The sequence below is a fragment of the Plectropomus leopardus genome, chromosome 7, assembly GCF_008729295.1.
Source record: "Plectropomus leopardus isolate mb chromosome 7, YSFRI_Pleo_2.0, whole genome shotgun sequence".
In the NCBI taxonomy this organism is placed as follows: domain Eukaryota; kingdom Metazoa; phylum Chordata; class Actinopteri; order Perciformes; family Serranidae; genus Plectropomus; species Plectropomus leopardus.
Window position 1 is genome coordinate 5,829,649 of NC_056469.1, and position 12,873 is coordinate 5,842,521.

Sequence of the window (12,873 nt, forward strand, 5' to 3'; positions counted from 1 at the left end):
TTTCAAGGGGCAGCCAAATCTCTCCGTGGCTAATTTTTCCCTTGATGTGAAGCGGTGAGCTGCCCACTTGAAGGTGGACAGCGTATTGTTCTTTGGTGAAAAGGGTGGATGAAAGAAAAAAACAGACACTTTTATGAGGTTTTGCTGTCTTTTGAATTCATCTGAACTTGGAGAAAGTGAGAGGAAGGGACAGAGACTCCCTTCACCCTTCCCTCCATTCATCTTTCATCTCCTCCTCTGTCCTTCTATCCCATCCATCCCTGTGTCAGGCCCCTGAGGGCCACTCGCTATGCTCTGTACTCTGGGGCCCCGGTTTTCTCTGGCTGTTGACAACATGTTGAGGACAGATTGTGCTCTCTTTTCTAGTTCACTACTGTAGGTTCTTCTGCTTCAGCCAGCATATTAAATGCATCAAAGCCCAGTGGAACAGTGCAACAAACAAAGACTCAACCACAGCTGACAGAGTGGATGGCTGGTCTGCAGCCAGAGAGAAGTTTGATCCTCTGTGTATAATGTTCTTGTGTGTGTCTGCGTGTGTGCATGCAGAGGACAGCACACACAAAGCACAAAGAGAGGGAATAAACAGCATGTTACTCAGAGTGGAACCAGGCAGACATGTCCGATGAAACTTCTCTCCACTGAGGACTTTGATCTGACTTTGATTTAAGGCGATGTATATCTTAAGTGACATCTCACTTTGGCACAAAGGTTGCTTTTTTCAGTAATAACAACCCAGTTATATGACTTTATGAATGACTGACCATGGTTGCTGTTAATCCTGTGGATTCAGGGAGCATGGCCTGATCCATTGTGAAAACCCTGTCAGGAAGTAGCAGGACAAATGCATGCACAGGTAATATTATCTTATTCTGAGTCAAGGGGAATGCTTTTTCTATGACTACTGTTGTAAATGCGCTGGCATTTACAACAGTAGTAAAAGCAAACAGCTCTCAATCTTTGGGTTTGGGTTACTGCTCGACATCTATTGAGATGCCACTCTGAGAAATGAAAAGTTCCACAAAGCAATCATGTCCCTTGAACTAGAATTGAGAGTATAATAACCAACATTTTATCTTGATTTAAACCTAGTTAAATTATCAACCATGTGTCATCTCTGCATGAGATAAACATGCAGTGTAAAAACATTCACCTGAGTCCTGGATGTATTGAAAATGCCCTGTGCGCAGGTCATCGGAGCTGTGCTCCGTCCGAGGAGAGGGAGAGCCAGGAGAGGGAGGTAGCTGGGTTTGGAATGCCTTGCTCTTAGAGGAGCTATCAGCTGAATCTGAACCTTTTTGAAGGTTTAGGTACGCCTGTAGGTGCTCCTCCACCAGCTTCAGGCAGCTCAGATGTTCCTGGCCCCAAAACACCTGTCAAGACAGAAGCAGAGACGGACAGGTCGTTAGTAGAGAACGCAAATTAGAGTGTGGGATGGGGAACGAGAGGTGACGGAGGCCAACAGGGAATAGAGTGTATAGGGATTGAAAGAAAAAGAATGACTTAAGAAAAGCAAATGAAGAAGTTAAAAAACAGAGTGTGATGAGGAAAAAAGCAAGACATGACACAGACCCACAGCTGATGCACAAGCACCTACGCAGCGAATTATTTAACATTCATCTCCAAAACAGGAAGAGAAGCAGTCAGGGTTACCCTCGTCATCACCCCTTCACATCCTCTCTAACATTACCCAACACAACCTCACATCCTCCTTACTTACCCGTGGCATTCCCCTTCCCGAGCTCCATCAAAGTGAGTCTGCCTGGGGTTTGGACTAAGGACCAGGAATCTCTGAGTCAAAAACTCTTCACACATGGAGCTGCCTGCCTGCTTGCCCGCTTCTCACTAGCTTGCAAGGGTGGGTTATGACTAAACTCTAAAAACAGGAAAATTTGGGGATTTTTTTCCCAGGTTTTTGGAAAGAGAGCACGAGAAGAAGGAATCGGAAGGAATTCCGGTGGTTTTTGTACAGCACTTGATTAAAACACCACAAACGCCAATATTTACAGTGGGAAATGTATGATTACGTATTAAGTGTTGAGTTACGAGTCATGTTTCTGTTAATGGGCACGCAATAAAAGCATTAAGGGAACCATTGAAGATGGGGGAGGGATGGGGGTTCCCCCTGAAGAAGTAATGTGGAATAAAACATTAGTAATAATGCGTTCAGTTAGTCACATTGAAAAGGGACTTTTCTCTGTGGATATTATGTAACGTTTCATCGGAAAAAAGGCACGTATAAGATATAACCCCCCTAAAATAGCCTAATATTCCACCATTTAACCAACAGATGTGACTCAAATCTACAGTGGAATTACAGCATGCAATTCCTACTGTCATCACTTCAGCTGCAAAGAGGACAGAAGCAGAGTTAAAGAGGATGTGATGAGCTGTGCCTGTGGGTGTCAGCTTATGAATACTGTAATATTAATTTGGAAAACCAAAAGCACTCAAGCTGAGGTGACGTTTAAGTGGGCAGCAGCATCGCCTCGTGATTGGTGGCTGTTCTTGTGAGATGGAAGAGCCTCGCTCAAGCCCTCAGGTTTAAGTGTCCTTGAGCAAGACACTCAATTCTAACCAGGTGTAGAGGTGCTGATCTGACCCTGACCTCTACAAACTGGAGCTGTGCTGGGTGATAAATCTTGTGACTGAGGATGCTGAATTGATGTCATGGGTATACAAACCTGCAGCAGGCCTCCTTTCAGGTCCAGCAGCAATTTAGGGGGGCCGGGCTCAGGTCCAGGGCTGCCGCTGTGCCGACACCAACGAGCCTCCAGGGAGGTGCTGCAGGAGAACGGCCCCAGCAGGAGACGGCTTCGGTCCTTTAGCCCTGTTCTCACCAACACGTCTCGCAGCTCCAGCTGCATCGACGCAGCCTGAACTGCATCTGGGAAGACAGAAGGAGTAGCAATGAATGGCATGTGGAGCACAGGGTGGAACTACAGAGGGAAAACATGTCGAAAAAATTGGACAGTGATGAGGAAAAATGTCTTGTCAGTGATACTCAATGTAGCAATTGGTTTGTGGATAAAGTAGGAGCAGTCGCTAATTTATTGATTACACACTGGAAAAAAAGGAGAATGGGTTCAAATAGAAGGAAAATATCTCAAATAAATACTAGTTTCAAAGTGAAATACTGATATCTCTAATTATAGACAAAAACTAACACAGTTCATCGATACAAGAGCACCCAGGCCAGATGAAACTGAAGCACATATACAATTTAACCTCATAATTCAGATGCACAAATGCTTGCCTGTGTATTTTACTAAGTTCAAGCACAACAATCTGCCGATTTTATATCAAAGTAGCAAAACATACAGTACAATTACACCAACCACATCAATGGCCTCCAAACTACTGAACTCATTTAATGTTATTGCCTCTAAAAGAGAAGAGCAGGGTTTTTCCTCATTAACAATTATGTGCTTGCCCCTGCCTTTGCTTTCATGTTTCTGAAACGATGGTCTAAAGACCAAAATAAATTAACAAGTTTACTCATTTTGAGTGGGCTATAGACTAGAGGAAGTAATTAATTAGACTGGGCATGAGTTACCAGCGTGATAAGAATTTCTCAATATTGGATCTTAGGCTAAAAACGAACACATACAAAAATCAGTTCATAATAACTGCAGATGTGACTCCTGTGTGTTTCTTTAAACATAATTGTGGGTTCATGGTTACAGCATCTTAGCCGTTACAGATTCAAGTTAAAACTCCGTGTTTCTGTGATTAGGTAAACTAAAGCATTTAGCAGACATGATGACAATGAGAAAACCCTGATAGGATCCAGACAAAGGAGCCAAACACCCACTCATCCTAAAGGAACCAAAAGTAGCAAAAGCCTCAACTGTAATAAAGACAGCATTCTCTGTCCTTTCCATTAAAACAGGGATGTGTCACTGTGGTCCCACGCTGTCCTGAATTTAGTCTTTGGGTCCCATAAATTAGTGGACTGAAACCCCCTCTGCTAGTCATTGACATGGGAGGGCTGATTCGGTCAGTTCAAGCTACAGCAGCAGCAGCCCATTTGGAAAACTCAACCCTTGATGACTAATAATAGCATGAGAAGGAGCTCTTTAAAAAATGCCTTTTAAATCCAGAAACTCTCACTCCAGTCTGGCTGTAAGTCTGGGAAAGTTAAAGAAAGACGCGACACACCTGTTTCAGTCCCTAACTATAGATTATGTATTATATTTCCTACAGTGTAATCATTTGACCTTTAAAATGTCAACAGTAGTACAGAGTAAAGAGAACATTTTGATGCTAAGAACTGCTGTTTTTTGTAAACACTAACAAGCAAGAGGCACTTTTACAATACAACAAGGGATAATCTGTAAAACTGAAATTGAACACCAAAACATTATATTATAACAGATTACTAAACTAATGGTCAACTACATATATGCTATCAGTTAGCATCTCTACATAAAATATCACGGTATTTATCTCATTAGTAATGTTTTGTTATTTACTGTGGATTAACAGCAGAAGTCCCTTTTTAACAAATACTGCATTTCCATGTAGTGCTCCTGCCTTTGCTTTGTCTGTTGAAGCACTTAAACATCTTTTTTTTAAAGGTGCTATGTAAATAAAGTTATTATTACTATTAATAATAATAATTATTATTATTTGATTTTATGATTTTTCACACTAAGGCTGGACCAGAACATTTGGCTATTCAAATATTTGTAAATTTTCAGTTCAAGGTTTCATTTCAGTATTTGTAAGAATAAATAAATAGACCTACTTTTAAAATCTTAGCTATATCGCAGTTACTCTGCTTGTGTTTCACAGGGATTTGGAAGGTTATCATGAGTAGTCTGCAGGTCTATAGTAATTTGTCCATGATCATAAAAATTATCACAAACTTTGTAATCTCAGCAAAAGTGCATAGAAAAATCGCAGCTCACCAAGTGGAGCCCTTTTCTGTAGCACGGAGCAGGCACATTTTAACATCTTCCATAGTGAGGAAACTTATTTCGGATGCACACCTAGTGCTGAAGCTCCAGGGTGCATGGTGTCTCTCTGTCACAACTGAAGCTAGAAGTGTCGGGGGCTTTCCCTCACCTGACGCTGAAGCTTCAGTATCTGACCAAATGTCTCCCCGTCTGTTCCTGAGATATAAATAATGGCCAGAAAAGTCTTTTGGGAGAACATTAGATGTCACAGTGAAGTTAACCTTTGACCGTTTGAGTATAAAATGTCATCACTTGGAATTTGAGTTATGGCCAAAAGTGTGTTTTGTGAGGTCACATTCTTCAGTCCAAGCGAAGTTTGTGCCACATTTGAGGAAAATCCCTCATGGCCTTCTTGGGATACTGCATTTACGGGAATGAGACGGATGTAAGATCAAAGTGATCTTTACCTTTGACCACTAAAATCTAATCAGTTCATTGATAAGTACAAGTAGATGTCAAATTTGAACAAATTCCTTCGAGGTGTCCTTAACATATCATGTTCACAAGAATAAGAAAGGCAAGATCACAGTGATCACCAAAATTGAATCAGTTTATTGTTAAGTCCAAGTGGACGTTTGTGCCAAATTTGAAGAAATTCCCTCAAGACATTGTTTAGATACCACACTAACGACAGTGGGACGGACAGATGGATGGACAACATGAAAACATAATGACTCAGGCTCACAGCTATCACTTGCACAGAGGCATTAAAACTGTTCCCTATTTAAATATCAGCCCTTTGAGTTACAACTGTGCTTGGGGTTCACTTGAGGTAAAGCAGGATAGATGGAAGAGATGGAACGGCATATGAAGGGGGAGAGGGGAAGGTGGTGATAAATGACGAGACAAATAGATAGAGACACGAAGGGAGTGAGAGACACACAACCAGAGGATGTGAGAGTGAGAGAGCGAGCTATGATTTGATGAAGATATGACACATGCGTCGTCACATCTTCCCAGGCTCTGTAAACTGACTAAGGAACATCTTATTCAACATAAGAGCGCAATAACACAACAGGGGGGGTTCCAATGAAAGAGGGTTTCTCTTGTATAAATCATTCTGAGGGGAAATATTATACTGGGATGACTCATTTCTCTTAGGAAAGACACTGTTGAAACCAGTTGGCGGTTTACCTGCTAATATCTTCTGGTGTTGCGGTGCAAAGAGAGCTGTTAGAGATTACTTACCGAACTGTGGACATTGGGTTTATTTTCATGGCTAGGATTTATTGGACAGCGCAAGGGAACTCCCAAACTGGCTCGTTAAAAATGGAGGATCTTTCATTCACACACACGTATAAAAAGGAGAAGCAAGCACATGTGCATTAAGTGCAGTGACACGCAGACTCACAGAGGAAAACGAAGCCAAATGCCTGCACACAGACACATGTAAATGCACACCCAGGTGAACAAGTGGAAACAAATACACCCACATATACATTCACACACACACAATGTGTATCAAAGCATTCTCCCCTGTCTCACCATGCGTCATTTACAGCCCAGTTGACCGCAGCATCCTGGTGCAAAAGCCAGCAGCAACAGCCAGCACTCTTAATAATCACCCTAATTGGGAGGGGTTTTAATGAGGGGGATCCCTTTCTTTCTACATTGCTAACTCCATTCTTCCATCCAGGCTGGATGACAGTCAAAGGCATATTTCTCCGTGCTTTCTCTACATCCTTGCTCTTGCCCTGTATGACCATAGTGCCGCTATTTCGGTTTGTTTCCAGCGATGTGTCAGCAGACAGCCCAGAGACATTACACTGCTGAGCTGTGAAGTGCTGCCATACGAAGGGAGGAGCGCAGGGAATGTTCAGAGGGGGAAAAAAAGAGTTGGGAAAGTATTGGAGGATGACGCAGGAGGTACCTATGTGCCTATGTTCGCATAAATAGAGTATGTCACATATTTGCAGATGGTGGGTGAGGGCACACAGTTGTAGCAAGAAAGATGATAAATTTTGGACAGACAGTTATTCAATCGCTATTTAACACAGCTCTGCCTCTTACGAGACAAAGACAGATACAGATGTGCACACATGCCTAAGAAATACAACCTTTTCACAGAAACCAGACAGAGTAGCATGGCATGGGGATGAACAAGAATATTGTTAACTGTTAACTATAGACATTCACACTCACATACACACAAACACACACACATGCACACAGACACTGGAGTTAACGAACAGCTGTTGTTTTGTGGGTATTTGAGGGGGGTGCTCTTTATGTGTTTGGGGTTTAGAAAACTGGCTCAGATGGTGCTAAATGAAATGGATCCTGGCATATAAAAACACACACACACATACACACACACACACGCACGCACGCACGCGCACGCACGCACACACACACACACGCACACACACACACACACACACACACAAAAAAAAACCCTCTGTGTTCACATTTCCACAAGACTATTTTATAGACAGCAGTACGGCTACACAAAAAATGACTGCCAATAACTGCAGACACAGAGCAGTACCTTAGATGCACTTCAGTGTTTTCTTCAGGTGTCTCTGGCATCTGTGAATGCATCATTATACAGATAGCCATAGCCACATACTCTACACACAGTCTATATTCAAAACCAAGTTATCACACAGAGCCAACTAGAGGCTGACTTAATGTCACACCTTCTCCAGACACACACTCATACACACACATAAGAAAGAAACATACAAATGTGAAAATATTTTCTAAAAAATATTAAAGATATCTTAAAGCTGTATACAGTAATAGACACACATACACAGACCTTGTATGTCATCAGTAAAAAGGGAGTTAAAAGTATAATCCAAGCCAATGTTGTTGTAAATTACAAAATAAATGTAATTGTCATTCATTACATTTACTGAGAGGTAATCTGCAATTAAATTATGTTTACTTACAAAATATTGGTATAAGGGGTACATCCGAATATATTCTTTTGGTAAAAATCTTATGTCAACTGTAAAATTCATCCTGTTGTTTGCATCTTGTCACGGTGCAGGAATGCCTCCTTTTGGCATATTTCCGGATGATGCAGGTCAGCAAAGCTAATCTGAGGGCATGCTAACAAGCTCCATTCAGTATGCACTCAAATTTTTAGCATTATTTTTTAATAGTTTTCTTGTTTGTATTTGCACTGGCTCTTTTTTTTGCCAAAGAAACCCATGAACAGTTTCAGAAGTCTGGCATGCCTGCAAGCAAAAAATGCCTTTTGGTGCTGTAAATCCAACAATATTTTCCTTTTGAAATCAGAAAAGGGTTGTAACATTGCTGTGCAGTGTAAAGCTTGTTTATCAGCAGTGAAGATGTTGTAAACATTGACATAATTTTACATTTTAGAACTTTTCAGCTTTATCGCTAATTTAAAATTGAAGTTCCAAAAGCAATTGAAAGGTAATTAAAATAGTTGCATTACTTATTACTTTTTCACTGGGCTAACTTTCCCAGCACGGCAGGGAGTTGATTCAGTGTGGTCGTGAGCTAAATCATGGAACAACTGTACGTCAAAATACTGGAAAACATAATTCGGCATGAACTTTGATCACACACACGCTGACCTACACCTGCATCTCATGCTCTCACGGTAGACTTGCCAGTAAACCAGCGCGCTCCAGCACACCCTCCCCAGGCTAACGTAAAACCTATGACACTTGAGGAACAAAGTGGGTGGTGGGGAAAAAGGGTGGATGGAAATCTTCCTAAAGTGAAATACATTTCTGGCAAATGCTTGGGTAAGATTAGATAGGACCAGAGACATTGATTTACCGTGTCGGTTTCTCCCTGGCAGCCGTTATCTGACCACTGCCTGGCTGATTTATACCCCGAGATGCACTGGTATCAATTAGAAGAAACCTAAAGGAGTCATTACCTAACTAGCAGAGGCCCCCGAGGACTGTCTGGGATGGTGAGAGTAATAGAAGTAATATACTGTCACTCACCGCACAAATACACTAACCCTCACCACAAGACCACTATAGGACACCAGAGGAAAATGGTTTCGTAGCAGGGGACACCGTCGGCCAAAATGGCACAATACAGGGAGCTGTGCGTCATCCAAGCTGTTACACAGTAACTGATGAGTGTTGATGAGTTACATATGGCTTCAATGACAGTTGCATCAGAGCAAATTAAGTATGGTGGAAATGTTTTAACTTCTTAATAACCAACCCTAAATGCGATTTCTTTATAGGAAGACATGTATGAACATTATGTTGCAAGCAGAAAGATCTTACTCCCACAGTTGGAATTTTTGTAGTATGCCATTCTTTACCTAACTTAAGCCTGGTGGGTCCTGACAAATTATCATGTTTTAGGTCAAGTTTGGGCCATCTCATTTCATACAGCTAAAGGCTCGGTTTTGGTTTTGGTTACTTTTGTATATAATTTAATAAGAAATTGGTCTCTTTGTCTCTGGCTGCTACGTGTGTCTGTGTATACATGTGTCTGTGTGATGTGTTCCAAGTAGGACATGCAGTGCCCAGCGGGGAAAGTGAAAGAAACGGCAAAACTAGATCAGTGTTATGCGTAATAGCCTGGCAAACTATCACTGAGTACTGAACAAAATAAAGCACAATGTTGCTGAAGGGGGCTTCTTAAAGGCATACTTAAATGATTGTTTGTATATCATCTCTTCTAAAACATCTTAAATTTGTCATATTATAGTCACAGAATAACACGAACAAACTGCTGATGTAGGCAATACAGGACCAACTGGACCAGCTCCTGTCTTCAGTGAGGTAAAATGATTGTTTTTGTCAATGGAGTCTGGCTCTGAAGACAGCATAGATGAGATTCACTTTCAGCTCAGTTCCAAGCTGGAGGAGTTTATTTGGGGAGCACTGAACAGCTGGATAAATAAGACTCGATTATAATCCATGAGTTGTGTGAGAGTTTGTACACCCTGTTTTGATAGTTATGCTGTTGTATAAGATGGACTCCTATGACTTCTAATCATCAAGAATTTTCTACATTTTTGGATTCTTTAAATGATGCATGTGAGAAAAACTTTGTTTTCTTCATAAATTCACTGTAACAGTATGAAGGATATGCAAAAGGTCATTTTGGAGGTGAAGTTTTTCTTTGAAATCTCTACTGATTCAGAACAAGCTTCGTTATTATGTAATCTTATGACCTTAAATGACCTATGGTTGTGCTAGTTTTGTTCTGGACTATGGTTGTATAACGTCATTACCACTAAACAAGTACCTTTGGAATCTTTTGTAAACCACTTGTGCTTGTTCTGGCTGACCACAGTGCTTTAGTTTACAGGTTACTATTGCAGATCATTTACTGAATTCAGCCCACTACTGCTAACTACATCCATCTACACGTCAGGCAGTGATGTAATGTAACAAAGTAACAATACGTCATTACAGTGCTTAATTATTTTCTGGGAGTAGCTATACTTTACTTGAGTATTTATATTTTTTTCAACTTTCACTTTGAGTGAACTACATTTCCTAAATAAATATATACTTTTACTCCACTACATTTCCCCTAAACATCTTAGTTACTTACTACAAAGTAGGGAAGGAAGGAAGGAGGAAACAGACGGACAAATGAGGGCATGGGAGGGACAAAAAAACTGGATTTTGTTCTTGAAATCCTTAAAGTTGTGAGAAGAGGAGTTTTTACTTAACTTTTGTTACTTAAATTAATTTAATCTCATACAATTACTTTTGATAATTTAGTACAGTTATGGCAGATACTTTATGACTTTCACTTAGTAATTTTCCAATAGGTGTATTTCACTTCTACCAAAGTCATTTTCTGGTGAGACATCTGTACTTATACTCAAGTATGGCTTTCAGGTACTTCATCCGCCACTGATGGCAACTTGATAAGAGCTAGCTAGACAAGACCTCTCTGTTTAAATCAAGCAGTTTGCTTAGTTGTATATTAAAATAATGGGAAACTATTTTGATAAAGGATTGACCTTTTAAGTATTTTTTCAAGCCAATAAGGGAAATATTCTCTAGTCTATACTCTAGACTGTAAAGATTTGCTGATTTTATTGTTTTTTCTATGATAGCATATTCACTACATTGAAGATGTTTAGATTTTGCAGTACTGGTTCCCTTTATTCTGATGGTGAACAATTAAAAAACAATTATCAGACTGATTGCTAGTTGAAGTAATTGTTACTAGCAGCCCAAATATGTACCACTGTTTGGATTAGAAATTTTCACTGAGACTATAATCTGCTAGCTCAACAAGGCTCCATGCTGACAGCCACCACTGTTCCACAAAGTATGAGCCCGGGACATTTAACAAAGACTTCTGTTCAAAAAAAGACTGTAAAATCTTGTTTTCTCTAATAGTCCAGAGCTTTCTTACATGTCTTGTCTCTAACCAACTAACTGCCATATGTCTTCATCTTTCCATGCATGTTAACAAATACCTTGCAGGACAGTTCCCCCTAATGTCTTCTCTTTGATATAGTTTTTATTATTAATGCATTGAAAACAATTTATTAGATGGGTTAACATGCCAAATCACAGCAGGGTGTATTTCCAAATATAAATCTCTTAATGTTTGGCTTTGCTCAGCACCGCTTCTCACAGACCATTGAAACAGAAATAATATGATAAATGGAAAAGAGTGGCTTTGTTTCGGCAGAGTAAACAAACTGACATGAGCGTAGCTCAAAGACTGTCCAGGGAAACAAAATAGAAGTTGAAAAAAAAAAAAAGTCAAGAGGCATAAATAAATAATGGGTAGCTTTCACTTTGTTCCACGAACAGAAGTTTTCCTTTACAAGTGTGCTGGAGTAAATCACCATGAAGAAGCAGGGGGTCCGCCGAGGCAGAGGAGCGAGGAGAAAGCTTTGTGTGTGTGTGTGTGTGTGTGTGTGTGTGTGTGTGTGTGTGTGTGTATGTTGTATGCATATGAAACAGGGTCGACTCGTAACAGGGTCTGCTGATACGTATGTGTGTGTGCTCCTAGGAAATCGAGGGCACTCTATGGGCAGTCTGATGGAGAGCTGAGAGATTAGGGAGGGTCTTGTTTCATGGACCTTAAGACATATGTTCTCTCTCTGGCCCGCCCCCCCTCTTTTCTTTCATTGAACTATAAATGCCCCCCTACCTTGGGGAGTGGTGAGTCGTGGACGGAGGGAGGAATGCGGGGCTTCCACTTGCTTTTCATTAACACAGGATCTGGTAACACACCTCACTGTCAACCTAATCCCCTCTCTCTCCATCTTGTCCCCTGGCAGAGGGGGGCTGCCATGACCAGGTACAGAGCCCCAGATGTTCTGGGGATGAGGGGGGTGGATGACAGGGTCTTCACCCCACTGCAGCTATGGATGTACGCTGATGAGGACAGGGTGGGGCGGGGTGAGTATAATGGCATATACTGAGGAGACCCCTGTTGCTGCTCACATAGTAGCCTGTCTTCTGTTTTCCCCTTCTGTTCTGTCTTTTATCTTTTATGTCCTGCTTACTTTTTCCAACTTCAATTTGTGACAAAGGTTTCCTCATCTGCTCCTGTGTCCTCCCCCAACTCATTTATATTCAGGGTCCATCGAGCTAACGGCAAGTTCAGTTTAAGACTTTTTGAGACTTTTTATATTGTCACTTGGAATGAAACTTGATACAATAACTAAAACTGAGAAAAAGGAATAATAATTGATAATAAAAATCAATTACAAATGAAGTTGTGATTTAATGAGAATAAAGTCAGAATATTTCAAGAAAAAAAAAATTACAAGAATAAAGTCGTTATTATGAGAATAAAGCTGTAATTACTAAAATAATGTTGTAATTTTGTGATATTAAAAGAATAAAGTTGTTAATTTGAGGGAAAAAACTGTATACAAACGATATGATATAATGTGAAGTAAATTAATGTGGTAAATTGTTTTAGAATTTTTTATCAATTATTTAGAGATTTTGTAAGGAAATGTAAAAAAAATAAAAAC

At 40.5% G+C, this 12,873-nt stretch overlaps 1 protein-coding gene across 4 annotated transcripts in view; it reads right to left on the reverse strand.

The window, feature by feature from the left end:
* LOC121946151 (vacuolar protein sorting-associated protein 13B-like) overlaps positions 1-12,873 on the reverse strand; it is a 375,120-nt gene that overhangs the window by 92,525 nt on the left and 269,722 nt on the right. For all 4 annotated transcript variants that reach the window (XM_042490601.1, XM_042490600.1, XM_042490605.1 and 1 more), the window contains exons 39-40: positions 2,682-2,884; positions 1,151-1,370 (exon numbers count right to left, since the gene is read on the reverse strand). In XM_042490601.1, the coding sequence (XP_042346535.1) occupies positions 1,151-1,370; positions 2,682-2,884 (423 nt within the window). The remainder of the gene's footprint in view (positions 1-1,150; positions 1,371-2,681; positions 2,885-12,873) is intronic.